The sequence below is a fragment of the Zeugodacus cucurbitae genome, chromosome 4, assembly GCF_028554725.1.
Source record: "Zeugodacus cucurbitae isolate PBARC_wt_2022May chromosome 4, idZeuCucr1.2, whole genome shotgun sequence".
NCBI classification, from domain to species: domain Eukaryota; kingdom Metazoa; phylum Arthropoda; class Insecta; order Diptera; family Tephritidae; genus Zeugodacus; species Zeugodacus cucurbitae.
In genome coordinates, this window is record NC_071669.1 from 12963409 (window position 1) to 12976831 (window position 13423).

Consider the following 13423-nt stretch of genomic DNA (forward strand, 5'->3'; position numbering starts at 1 on the left):
AAATAACTAAGTACGCGGCCGATTATTCTCGATGCAATAAAAAAGGCAAGGTAAGAACGAAAACTGAACGGTTTAGAATTACCTCAATGTTTCATGATCGGACCTGACAATATGTCTTAAAACAATTGTCTTAACAAATTGCTTAACATTAATCAAGGAATGACAAATCGTTTGCAAATTAGAAAATGTCTTCTGACTTTAGAAGTTTTATGGAGAACCTTACCTCGATATTTACCCATAGAACATTTTTTCATAAATTGCACAGCTTGGTGATGAAACTTCCTGCAAGTTTAGTACAACATTTTTTTTGTGAAAAATATTTTGCAATTATTTGGATTTTTTTGGTCTTAGTTTACAACGATTCCTCTCTTTTAAAATTTTTGTTTAAAGATGATAATCCTAAATTAGTTTTATATTGATTTTGAACCCTTATAATCAAATATTGACTTCAAATTTGGTATGAGGCAAAATTTAGGGTTGGTTGCCACCAGTAATTTGAAATGTTATTAAAAGTAAGGGATCTCCAATTTGTAGAGTCCCAGAGAAGTGTTCAACAATAACTGATATTTTATTATTACTAGTCATTACATACAACAAGTCACCAGTCCAGCCAGCATTCTCAGTTAATTGATACTTGTTTTTAGCAAATTTATGACAACAATAAAAATGTCAACAAATTACCCACTAAAAATACCATTAAATTAATGTTTTCTCATCACACTTTTTTATTCTCTCCCTCTCATTTTTGTCACAGGCACCGAGAGCATACCCGGTCCGGCTGAGGATGTGCACGCTACTTCGGTAACAAATACCACAATTAGCTTGACTTGGCGACAACCCGGCTACGAAGCAAGTGCACCTACTGCAGCAACAACAACAGAGATTGACAGTGAAGTGGATGACAGCAGCAAGAAAACTACAGCTGCGGGCAACGCGAACAATGACATTGCCACTGATGGTGGCAGTGTTGCGTCGATATCATCCAACAGCGATGATGATGATATCGATTTTATCGTGCAATATGGCAAAGTCAATAATATGACGCTCTATGAGACTGTGGCGAAACTGGAAAATGTGAGTACCAAAAGCTAGACATAAATATATATATTATGACATATACATTCACATGTAGTACATACGCATAGTATATGCCTTTTAAAATCTTCGTTGGTTTTCAATTCACTTTCGACTAGCAACTTCAATTGACTAAGTTCAGCCCACACTCTCACACATTCATAAATATTCACTCAGTTAATAGCATTGAGGCGCTTGCTCTTGAACTGTGGACTCTCGTATAACCATTTGCGGCAGCTGGTCTCGCACTAGATGTAAATTCGGTTGGTTTGCGTAAGACACAGTTATTAGCTTCTTTTTTTGCGTTTTTTGGTTCGTTTTTTTGTTTATTTTTGGCATACCATGCAAATTACTCAGCTTAGCCGGCAGTAGAAGCTCTCTCTAATTCTAAAGTGTGTACATTTACATTGTAGCATTTTGGCTTCGACTCTGGCTTTGGTTTTGTCCATGGAATTGGCTTTGGCTTCTCAAATAGATGGCTTCGATGGCTGCTAGTGACTGTTGCATGTCGCCGGCCGTGGTTGCTGCGCAGCAGTGCTGTCACATTTTGTAGCCATTTAATTTTGGTTATGTTTACTTTTCTTAATTGTGTTTGCTGCATTAAAAATCTGGGCTTTCCAATTGTCAGTGCTGGAATTGAAAAATTTTTGCATTTGAAAAAAGTTGCCTAATTAGGTTATTTGTATAGGCGGTAAAGAGTTGTGAGGGAGGGAAATAATTCCATTTACGTTTTTCTACTTTTTGTTCTAGCTATGAAATTTAGAAGAACAAAGGCTACTTATAACACATAAGCCACTCTTTGGTAACTTTTGATTTCTCCTTTGCCCGCTCTCGGTAATCGGAAATATAATTCCGAGAGACTGTCTAGAAGAAGCTCTAGATCCAAAACTCTGTCGGCAGGCCACAAGTTCCTCCTATCTATAATAGAGGCGATTGTGGGTTTCGAGAGCAGTATTAATGGCGAAGCCAAAATTATCATTTGTTAGTTCTAAACCGAATATAAATACCGGTCCGTTCTAGTGGGATCATACTTCTTACAAAAACGATCGGTAGAAAATTATTTCATTTAAGCGAGCTCCTTATTCGTATTGCCACTCAGAAGGGTATAGTGAAACGAATACCGTTGCATTTCCAAGACATGCTTCGAAATGAAAAAAATACTTGCTTGTTTGAAGGTTCGAATTATATATCTCCCTAAAAATTTTGCTATTTCCATCTGTTTTAGTTCCTATAGTCTCTCCACAAATGCTGATTGAGCATTATTGATTGATTAAACTGCATATACGTCTTTTTTCTTGTAAGGAATGAGCTGTACTTCATTAACTACAATACAATATAGTTTATCGATAGCCCAATAGGCTTCAATAAATGTTGTTATTATTGTCATGAATATCATTCTCTAGCTTTATTCTGAAATTTGCGGTTCAATTTTATCGTATTCAATGCCGTCAATGCCTATTTCTTTACTCTATCAATAAACTAGCAATAATATTAACATATAATGGAGATTTTGAACAGCTGCCGTCAGCGGGCTTTAACTAAAATGTTAACAGAATAAATATCCAACGACGAGGGTTGTGGGATAAGTCTATGATTTATTAAGTTAAACTTGACTAAGAACAGTAAATTAGAAGCAATTTTGAACAGGAAACTTCGATAATACACTGGGTGACAGATAAATTTGCATAACCCATCTTTACGAGTACGAGAACTTATAAATCTCTTCAAAAGCATGTTGTTCTAGAAGATTACTTTTTTTCTCCCAAACCGGTCTTTTGGGCTTCGATGTAGACTTACATCTATCCAGAAGCTAAAAATAATAATTGATGTCTGGTCCATTTTTGCAGACACTTCCATCCACTTCCATCCTTTTTCTGTGACTCACACCAGTGAAACCGCACGTTCTTAACTATTGGTGTATTGTGGGGTATCACTCCCTCATCGGCCTCTTCAAAATGTAAGTTCCCAAATAGTTTAGACTATGCTACGGAGTTGACAGTGCTGGTTTATATATCAAACCGGATTCGTTCTGGTAATATAGAACCGACTATCTGTGTTTTCAAAACTCATCTAAATTATTATTACCGTTTGTTATGCATATATTCCATAGTAATCATCAAAAAGGACACGTCTTTGGCTGTTTCTTTGTATACTTCTACTGTCCTCTGAATGATACAAGCGCAATCCATTCGAGGCGTACATCGTTTGCTTAGTCTATTTATGTTCAATTATTAATGATAGACATTCAATTAATTTTACATTTTTCCATTCTTTTTAGTAATTGATCTCTGTAAACACAAGATCTTTCAGACTGAGTCTTTGAAACCTTAGTCTCTTAAAGCCAAAATTACTTTTACTATAAATCAAGAACTGTATGAGCAATCAAACAATCATCGTAAGTGGAAGACAAACCGCGCGTAAAACCGCAACTCTTCTCTGCACGCTCCACAAAAAATATATGCTCGTAGATAAATACTGACTTATTGCAGTTGTTATTTTGGAACTTATTACTGCCTTTGTTTGTTGCTGTTATTATTACTGCTGCTGCTGTTATGTTTTAACTAACACTCCCCCCGCTATTGCTACAATATTTATATTATTTCCATAATAGTTTACTTATACATGTATTGGTTTCATTGGTTGGAACAAATACACACATTTCGCTCTTACCTTTGCTATTGAATACGGAAACGGCATTATCTGCTCAACTATGTGCGGGTGTTTTTGTATTTTACGCGCCATTCCACGCGCTTACGAGTATGCTGCGGAGAAGCGCTATTAATAGCTTTTCTATTGAGGTTGGTAATGATGGCGACGGCGGTGGTTCGCTATTGACACAAGTGTTGTTAAATTGCTTGTGTAGTGGTGTTGTTGTTGCTTGTATAAAGTGTCTTCAAATTATAAACGAGAACATTATATATTTCACATTTTGAACATTTTCAAGAGGTATGTTCAAAAACTAACAGGAATTCTAAGATTAAAAGACAATGTCCAGCCTCCGTATTCGCCAGACATGACTCCGTGTGACTTTTTCCTATTTTAAAAAATATAGAGAACCTTAAAGAGTAGTCGTTTTACTAGCATATGAGAAATCGCGGAAAGAGCTAAAGGCTCTCCAAAAATCGAGTTTGAGAAGTGTTTCGACATCGCTGGCATAAGTGCATAGTATCTAATGAGGACTGTATTGTAGGCGACAATATTGTTGAAGTTTAAAAAAAAAAAATCGTTATTTTTTAACACACCTCGTAGCCTCATATATACATATTAAAGCCATATGTCAGTAAGCTAAAACTCTTTGTTATTAACAGCGTAACGCATAACTCTTCCGCAGCTTTGTATTTATATATATCCCAGTCATTAGTAGAGCTTTCAGCTGTTAATTCATTGGTGCTTTGTCAATGAAAATACACGCTGGACTCTTTTTCACAATCACCATGCAGTGAAATGAGTTTACAAATTTTCGGCACAACACAATAAATTTGCGTTAAATCGTAAAGGTCTATAACGCGGACACAGGGATTTGTGTAAATATGTATTTATGTGTAAAAGGGACTATCAAAATAAAAAATTCGTGACAAAAACGACTATGAAAATAATTGGTGAGATTCATGTGATGGCGCTATTTATGTGCATATATTAAAAGAAAATGAACACGCTTAGTTGTGTATTAGGGTGGGTCAGTATTTTTTTTAAGGAAAAAATTTACACTATTTAGATGAAAGAAAGAATAATTAGAAAAAATATGTATTTATTTATAAAAGTATTTATTCACAAAAAGCTCCTACTGTATTTGACCTTCTAAGCCTTCTACAATTATTGAAGTGAAATTTTTTGTTGAATTATGAAAAGAAAATTCAAAACGATTTCGGTTTCATAAGTTGCACTTTAAAATTAACAATAAATTCCTCTCAAAATTTTCCAAACCGAAAATGCTCCACCGTAATGTAAAAACTTAGCTAAATAACGTTGTTTACATGCCATTGATTGAAGTTGTTGTATATTTCCCCCATCACGCAGTGATATGTGCTATTTGTTTTGGAGATTTCTCCACAAACAACAGCTTAATCACATGTAGAAAACAACATGCAGAGGCAAATAAATATTATACGTAACCTCCTCTAAAATAATTTGAGCCAAATAAGCCCTAACGAAGCACACATCTAGGGTCACAAAAAAGCTAACTGAGTGTAGTCAGAATATTATTTATGTATTTATATTGTTGATATAGTAGATTGTGTATGCATTTTGTTGTTGTTTTTATTGCCTTGTTTTATATACGGATGTACCTTTACGCACTCCTCTCAGTCCATGCCCTACATTTTCGAGACATGTAATCTTTTTCCTTATTCCCGCTCACAATTCAGCCGCATGCTCTTGGAACAAACAAACATAGTAGTTTCGCACATACAAACAAAAATAAATTAATAATTATAAAATTGTGGAAATAGTGACATTCATAACGACATTTAAATTGTGCTCGTGAAATATTTCTAAGTTGTATAAATTGTTGAAAATAGAGTTGGACAAAAGCAGGCGAATGTAAGTCGAGATCCTTTATATTTGGGTAACTAATCAGCCTTTAAATATATGTAGTTTTCTGCAATAAAAGACTTTCGCAAATGCAATTAAGTTCCCAATGCTTCTAACAGCCAATTTTATGCATTAACCGCTAATGATGCATGGAATTATGTATAAACGTACCGGTGTTGATGCCCCTGCTACTAACGGTACATACCTTAATGCTTATGCGAATACACAAAACAGGCGGACGAAACAGATATTGTATATATATATCTATGTACATATGCTCGATTGTAAATTGCATGCGCGCCTCTCAACAACTACTCGATAAATTTTTAATTTATTTATTTTAACGCACAAATATTTGCATTTCATATTTTCTGGTGTTTACATATATGCGTCTCTGTGTGTATTATTTACCTAAGTGCTTACTTGGATTTAGCATAATTTTACGGCACTTATGTGAATCAATGTGAAAACTAATTATAACGTAACGTATTATATATCTTCCATTGAACACCTTTTTTAATCTAATATTAAATTTAGATGGCTTAGAACTTGTACGCAGATTTAGTTATAGAATAAAAGTTATTTAATACCATAAGCTTTGCTAGATCTTTTGTTGCTCAGTTCCATTTACATACATATATTAACGAAACGGATTTTAATGAGTTAAATTTACTTGAGGAAGATAATCGTGTCCAATTTCGTTGTTTGATTCTCCCAATCTCTCTCTCATTTGCTTGTCTCTATATTTTACTCTCGGTCTTTCTATCTGCTAAGCTCGCTCACTCTCTCCCTCTCTTTCTCTGTCATTCCACGTTAACTGTCGAAATCGATTTTAAAGAGCCAAAAATACAACGTGAACATCAAACATTAGTGATTTTCAACTGTTGATATTTGGTTATATTCGGATTCGGATATTTCTTCTACCTTCGCTGATCAGAATACTTTTTCAGAATGTTTATGTTGAACAGAAATGAATGTCGGAGATTGTGAGTTCTACCATAAAGCGGGTCTTGACATAAAAAGGATAAACAAATGGACCTTGATAAGTTACATGAATTATTGGAATTTAGGTATCAAACTAAAGAGGTTCAAAAAGACTAAAAGCCGAAGTTCTGAAAAAGGGTTGCCACTTCTTTAAAAAAATCTCAATTCAACTAAAATTAACTAAAGTTTTCTGTCATATATATTTGCAGGATTGCCATATCTTTAAAAATTTTATTAATAAATATTATTAAATGGTCAACCAAGCTGGTTTAAAAATTGTCTGTCGCAGATATTTTATCACAAAGTTGCCAGCTTTTTCATTTAAATTCTAATAAATTCAATAATAAATGAATTTACATCAAAAGAAAGTCTATTGAGAAACATTCAATATTCAAATAAATAATTTCAGTAGTTTTCTTTATATCTTCATATCGAAATAAGTTGTTAAATAAATTTATCAACTACAATAAATGTAGGGTACCCAACTAACTGTTCGGGTCTTAATCGGCTAACCGCCGACTAATATCTACTTTTAGTACTCATTAAACGCTTGCTAACGCTATCAACCATCAGCTAAACGATGAAACATCACATACATACATACATACTAACAACAAACTATACATAGCGCTGTTTAAGACGTTTACATTAAAGCATGTGTTATCACAAAGCGCGACGCCCATTGAATTGGGCACAGTTGTGCATTGCCATTGACTTAGATACGAATTTGCGGAACGTTATGGCATGCTGCTATAGCCGAATGCGCATGCGCGGCACATTAAAAGCAAACTAGCGCATACACACATGCAAGAACACATTAAATATGCGCTTTGTCTGCATTTAAGTGCCGCAACTTGGCAAAATTATTATTTTTATTGCTTTCGACGCTTATTTGGTGCACGCTGCACTGCGCGTACTCGTTTATTTGTGCCATATGTTGTCGCGCTGCTGCTGCTGTCATTAAGCGTGAAAATATTAACACACAACAGCAACAAAAAAAAAAACAACATGAAGAAACGGTTGTGTGACTGAGGCAGTCACAATAACTAGTTGTTGAAATGTGCAACCTTGCCAGAGAGTCAATTTGCCCCCGCCGCTTGTTGCTACCGCAGCTAATGTCTGTCAACCGCTTTTAAACGTTAAGCACGTTCAGTGTTAAGTGTTGTTGTTTTGTAGGTATTTGTTCGCGTATTTCTTGAGTAAATACAAAGCAATAAAAATAATTATGTAACTCTCTTCATATAGACATGGATTTATGCTATGGTATACGAATATTATATTTTTAGATTAGATTCGATTTTGTGCGCTCTTCTCTCCCAAGAGATGTGGTGTTGTTGGTTATAGAAGGAAGGGAAGGTCTTACTTCAAAAAGGCCGTCGACTCACCCTTTACACTGTTTTTGTTTTGTATCTAATAGTAGAACACACACGCTGCGTGCCAATTCCGACAATTTGCCATTCTTCAGACAATTAAATGCTTCAAAATAATTGTTTCCACCAGCCATGGCATTGCTGCCAAATACCGAAGACTAAAAATCGCGCACGCTGAAACTCCAAATGAAACAACAAAAACACATTTTTCGCGCGCTTTAGTCAAAAATTGAAAATCAATCATAAACTGGAATTCGTGCTATTGCGGCAACACCAAATTTCACACACACGCATACATACATACAAACATACCTAAATACACTGAGAAAACAATACAATTTTTAAAATTTCAATTCCAATTTCAAATTTTCAATTGCATGCATTAATCGATTGATGTCGAACTGATTGGCTGTGGCCGCTACTGTTGCTTCGCTACTAATGGAAAATATGGCGCTGCTGACCGCCAACTATGGAACCATGGAACCGCCGACCAAAAACCGCCCATCCACCGAAATGTACCAACAATGCGACGCACCAAACGTCCAACTACAAATACAATGCCTAACTATCTAACCCATACTTGTACGCTTGGTTGTTCTGCACTCTCTCCCAATTTGGATTTGCTGCATACAGGAATTGACCACAAACGAGACCAGCATTGCGCTGACGAATTTGGAGCCGCACGCATTGTATCGCATCATGGTGGTGACGCGCGGACGCTATGGTACAGCGCTTCCATCTTCAATGTTGCTGATCAATACCACCGAGGATGAGAATGGTGAGTGTGGTTTAAATAGCATGCATATGTGTAGATATTTATATGTTTATAGAAACTAAAATGAAAATATTGCTAAAAACTATGCATATTCACACATTTTGGTACATGCCCTGTAGGAATAATTAAACTAGATTTTATAACTAGTGCGAATTTCAAGAGTTTAAGACCAAAACCATTATTACTTATATTTTGTATTAGATTTTATTTGTAATGCACGATACTAGTCTAAATTTATAAGGAAATTATTATTTTTCTTGAAAATGTTGCTCTTAGTTAATAAGAATATAGGAAAATCACCCTCAATTGGATTATAGATCTTCTAATCCAATTAACCGCAGATTCACTTGGACTATCACCAATAGATTTAAAACTCTCATATTATATCTTCATCCCTACCATCGACAACTTCCACAATAAATTTCATTTCCTGAGATATTATTAATAGAAGGCCCTTTTCATCGTATCGTAAAAGCGCTCAAAAGATTTGATATCTACTATATATACAGAAGATATATATTAATATCAAAATAGTTCAACAAAAGAGAGAGAGATGGGGAAGAGGCATACAAATAAAGATACTGAGGGAGCAAAAAAGAGAAAAAGTGAAGTAGTCGAAACGATTGAGTATAACTGCCTATAATAGATCAAAGAGCTTAATCCTATAATGGAAAGATTTTCGGATTATTTATTATTCATATGATTTTCCGAGATTTTTTTGCATAATTAACACACTCGATCATATTTTTCTACCCATATATCTGTGCCTATACACAATTTTCTGCCTTAAAATGTAAATGTAAATCAATTGAAAAACTCTTCGACGCTGCAAAATCGGTTTACTGTATGAATTTATTTTCTAAAACATCAAACTGAGCTTAAATCTTTAGGGTAATAGAAAAATAGTCATAAACTAGTCACTTACGAACTACTCCACTACAACTAGGCCTTTTGGGACTACTTCTGTTGAAAAAAAATAATAACTTTTTTACGCAAAAATTTCCTACAGGGTATCTATTTCATACACACACGTAAATAGTTATGCAGACACACTTTAACCAATATGCGCGAGTATTAGCCGACCAAATGCGGTTTGGAATATGACATTGGTTGGCTCATTGTGCTCGTTTTTTCGCTTATATATTTTTGGAAATCGCTAATCTCAGATTCGCTAGCTTTGCTATTTTCAACTATATATGGTCTCGCTGATTGACAAAATACATATATTTTCTCATTTCATTTATAGCCACGATCAAGAATGATACCTATGGTGCACCATCGCCGCCGCATTCGCTGTCGATTACATCACACAGCGCGACTTGGATGCAATTGACTTGGCAACCACCAGAATATTCGCATCCGCATGAGAAGATTACATACAGGTGAGTGGAAATGAATGGGTGAATGACAGGATGAAAGTATAAAAATGAGAGGGGATTTAATGGGAAGCAATCCGTGCGTCGCAAAATATTATTATGGAATAGAAAACCAAGCGGACAGGTGAATAATTAATTATGTTAATGGAATAAGTGATGGAAAACTGATTTTGGATTAAAAATAATATTCAAATAGTTCTCATAATATATTTAATAGCTCAAACTACCCGGATAAGCTTTTGCGTTATCCGCAGAATGTTTTTTTTTATGTTTTTCCATCTGTTTGAAATCTTTTTTAAACGGATCCTAATGAAAGCACCCATGATATTTGACTCCAGTGTTAGAACACTTACATTGAACAGTTCTCTTCGAGTTTAGGACTCGACCTGGTCACACATGAATATTATTATATCATGATTTTTCCTTTCCTCCTCCTGCCTTAGAGTCTACCACAAACCCATGAAATCGGAGAGATTCAACAAAATCGAAACTAAAGTGGCATGGCTTCGCATGAGCAATCTGAAACCCAGCTCACAACACATACTTTACGTCGAAGCAATTGGTGAGCATGCGACATCTCTTCCCTCCGAGACGCTAGTGGCATGGACTGATCCAGCGTTGCCGGCATTTGTTGATGTAAGTGAGGAATCTCCATAGCGCCAAAGGCTGTCCATAAATCAACCTATAAAATAATTTATGTAATCCACAGCCGCCCACAGTACATCCCGCAGACAATATACCCGAAGGCGGATCGATGACTATACTCTGCTTAGCTTTGGGTAATCCGGCACCTACCATTTCACTGTACGTCGGTGGACATTTGGTGCGTCAGGACACGTCAAGACACATGGTTACCGTTATACATAATGTCACTGCGGACATGGAGCATATTTCCTGCTATGCAGACAATGGTTATGGTGTGCCTATGCAGGCCACAAGAAGAGTAAATATTTGCTGTGAGTATCAAGAGGCTTGAGAGGAAGTTCATGAGATCGTTCCAGGAATAACACTAATATCTACACTGTTCAATTCTTTCTTCTTTTACAGATGCACCAAAAATTGCCGCCGCCGGCATCACCGTCGCCTCTCTTGGCGATGAGGTCGAGCTGCGTTGCACAGTCGATGCGAAACCGACACCAAAGACCATTTTCTGGCGTGATCATGATGGCCGCGTGCCAGTTATACAGGGTGGTCACTTTGATATCTCCACCAAGATGAATGAATCGCATACAAATCTCTACACAATGTCGCTGCGCATCAATAAAATGTTGGCGACGGATGTGGGTGATTACTTCTGTCATGCGGAAAATGCGTTCGGTTCTGCGACGTCGGCGGTTTCGGTGCGTATACGCACGACACCCGCGCTGGGACGCAATGTCTCCGAGTGTTGTCGTCAAATGAATGTATCGATGGCCTGTCGAGCCGCTTGCAGTTATTACGTCGACATCGAAGCGATCGCCGATAAGCCCGAGTGTATTGTGGACTTTGATAAGCTGATGAAATGTGCGGCGGATGGTTCGGACCATCGTAGCTGTTGTGCGGATGCGAATGTGCCGAGAAAGTGTTTGAATTGGTGTCGCGGTGATGCGGTGCGTTCGAAGGAGATCTGCAGTTTGCAGTATTCACGTACAATTGTGGGTTGCTTTGAGATGAATAGGGATAAATTGCCGGGACCACCGGAGAATATTGCTGTCAGCGTTGTTTCGGACAATGAAGTGATGATTAGGTAAGTAAACTGAAGGATGGGGAATTTAGTATAATCCGAGACAATGTCGGAAGATATTTAGTGTTAGGGTTAGGGATGAAGTTTGAGGTGATACGGTACTGAGTTCCGGTTTCATTCCGGTTCCTGTCATCTTTGAGCCTCAAACGGTTTAACCGAAATTGATTTCAATAATATGTTCCACTATTCCTTCTTAAATTTCGCAGATGGGATCCGCCACAAAAGAACCCCAACGTTGTCGAAGGTTATCGGATATTTTACCACGAAGCAGCCATACTTGCAGGCGACTCGAGTGAGTCCAGTGGTGATGGCATGACCTACAATGCAACAACGCTGCAAAATAACACCGAAATCAGACGCATTGATGTGAAGGACACCACGGTGAATATAAATGGGCTGAAGAAGGACGTGCTCTATGAGCTCGTGGTGAAAGCTGGCAATTCATTTGGTGAGTTTGCTAACCATTATTAAATAAAATAAATTATATTTTAAATGAGTCTATCATATATAGAGTGTCAAACAAACAACAACAAAAATTTCAATAAATTACCGCATTAAATTTGACTTTCAGGCGCCAGCATTCTCACTGACCCCATTAAATTCACGCTCGGCGATCATCATGTCACCTCAGCGACAACATATTCGAATGCTGTCGGCACGGTCAGTGGCATTGTGGCCAGCATTTTGGCTGTGCTATTAGCTGCTGCGGCCATTGTATTTTATCGCCGTCATCGTGCACGTAACGGTAAGGCTGTTAATGGTGTGGCATTTGAGAATCCAACATATACACGCGGACTGGAGCAAGTTCAGGTGAGTGGGGGCGCAGGGGGTGGTCAAGGCTTATACTATATATGTTTGTAGTTGTATGTTTGATGTATTAGATATTTTATTGGAGGTTGTTTGTAGCTGAGTGTGTGTTGGTATTGAATGTGGATAATTGTTTGAGGTTATGTTGGGTAATGGTGAAGCGATTATGGCATATAAGCAAGTTAATGGTGGGGAAAAGCAAATGTGTTTGGAAATAAATTTGGAAGTGTGTTTAAAATAAATTATGATAAAATACAATGACTTTCGGATAATTGATGAGTGTAAAATAAAAACTTAAACAATAGAAAAAAATTTATATCTGAAAAGTGATAATAGCATTCAATGGCTGCTTATTATGTGGTTCTGGTCGGGGTGAAGGTTCTGTTTCTTTCAATTTTGCAAATATATATTGGATTGAAAATCTTGATGCGAAAGTAACAATGATAGTAGAAGAGCTGTTCGAAGGGTAATACCAAATTTCCTTTGTATTAGGTCTACAACTTTGCTTCCTCCGTTTTTTTTTTGTAAATTTAAGGCTTTTTTCACTTAGGACAGTCTCGCCGTTCGTATCCGACAGCATTTGATGAGCCATAGCCTCACCCTTCTTGGATTTAATACAGAAAAACAAAATTTCCCGCAAATGTCGAGAATTCGGATCAAAAAGTGACATTTTCAGTTGAGAATAAGTTTGGGATGCAAACAGATCTCTACAAATATTTTGTTGGGTTAATGTTGACACAAATGTCCAAGATCGATATAAAAAAAATCGATTTAATCGACCAGT

General features: G+C 36.6%; 2 protein-coding genes across 2 annotated transcripts in view; both read left to right on the forward strand.

Annotated features, from left to right (window-relative positions):
* LOC105215134 (Ig-like and fibronectin type-III domain-containing protein 1) overlaps positions 1-13423 on the forward strand; it is a 134680-nt gene that overhangs the window by 116690 nt on the left and 4567 nt on the right. Inside the window, exons 11-18 of the mRNA XM_054228402.1 lie at positions 755-1074; positions 8592-8736; positions 9980-10115; positions 10553-10745; positions 10819-11065; positions 11157-11835; positions 12039-12280; positions 12404-12642. Coding sequence (XP_054084377.1) covers positions 755-1074; positions 8592-8736; positions 9980-10115; positions 10553-10745; positions 10819-11065; positions 11157-11835; positions 12039-12280; positions 12404-12642 — 2201 coding nt within the window. The remainder of the gene's footprint in view (positions 1-754; positions 1075-8591; positions 8737-9979; positions 10116-10552; positions 10746-10818; positions 11066-11156; positions 11836-12038; positions 12281-12403; positions 12643-13423) is intronic.
* Positions 1-13423, forward strand: part of LOC105220458 (Ig-like and fibronectin type-III domain-containing protein 2) — an 804343-nt gene that overhangs the window by 116579 nt on the left and 674341 nt on the right. The window lies entirely within an intron of this gene.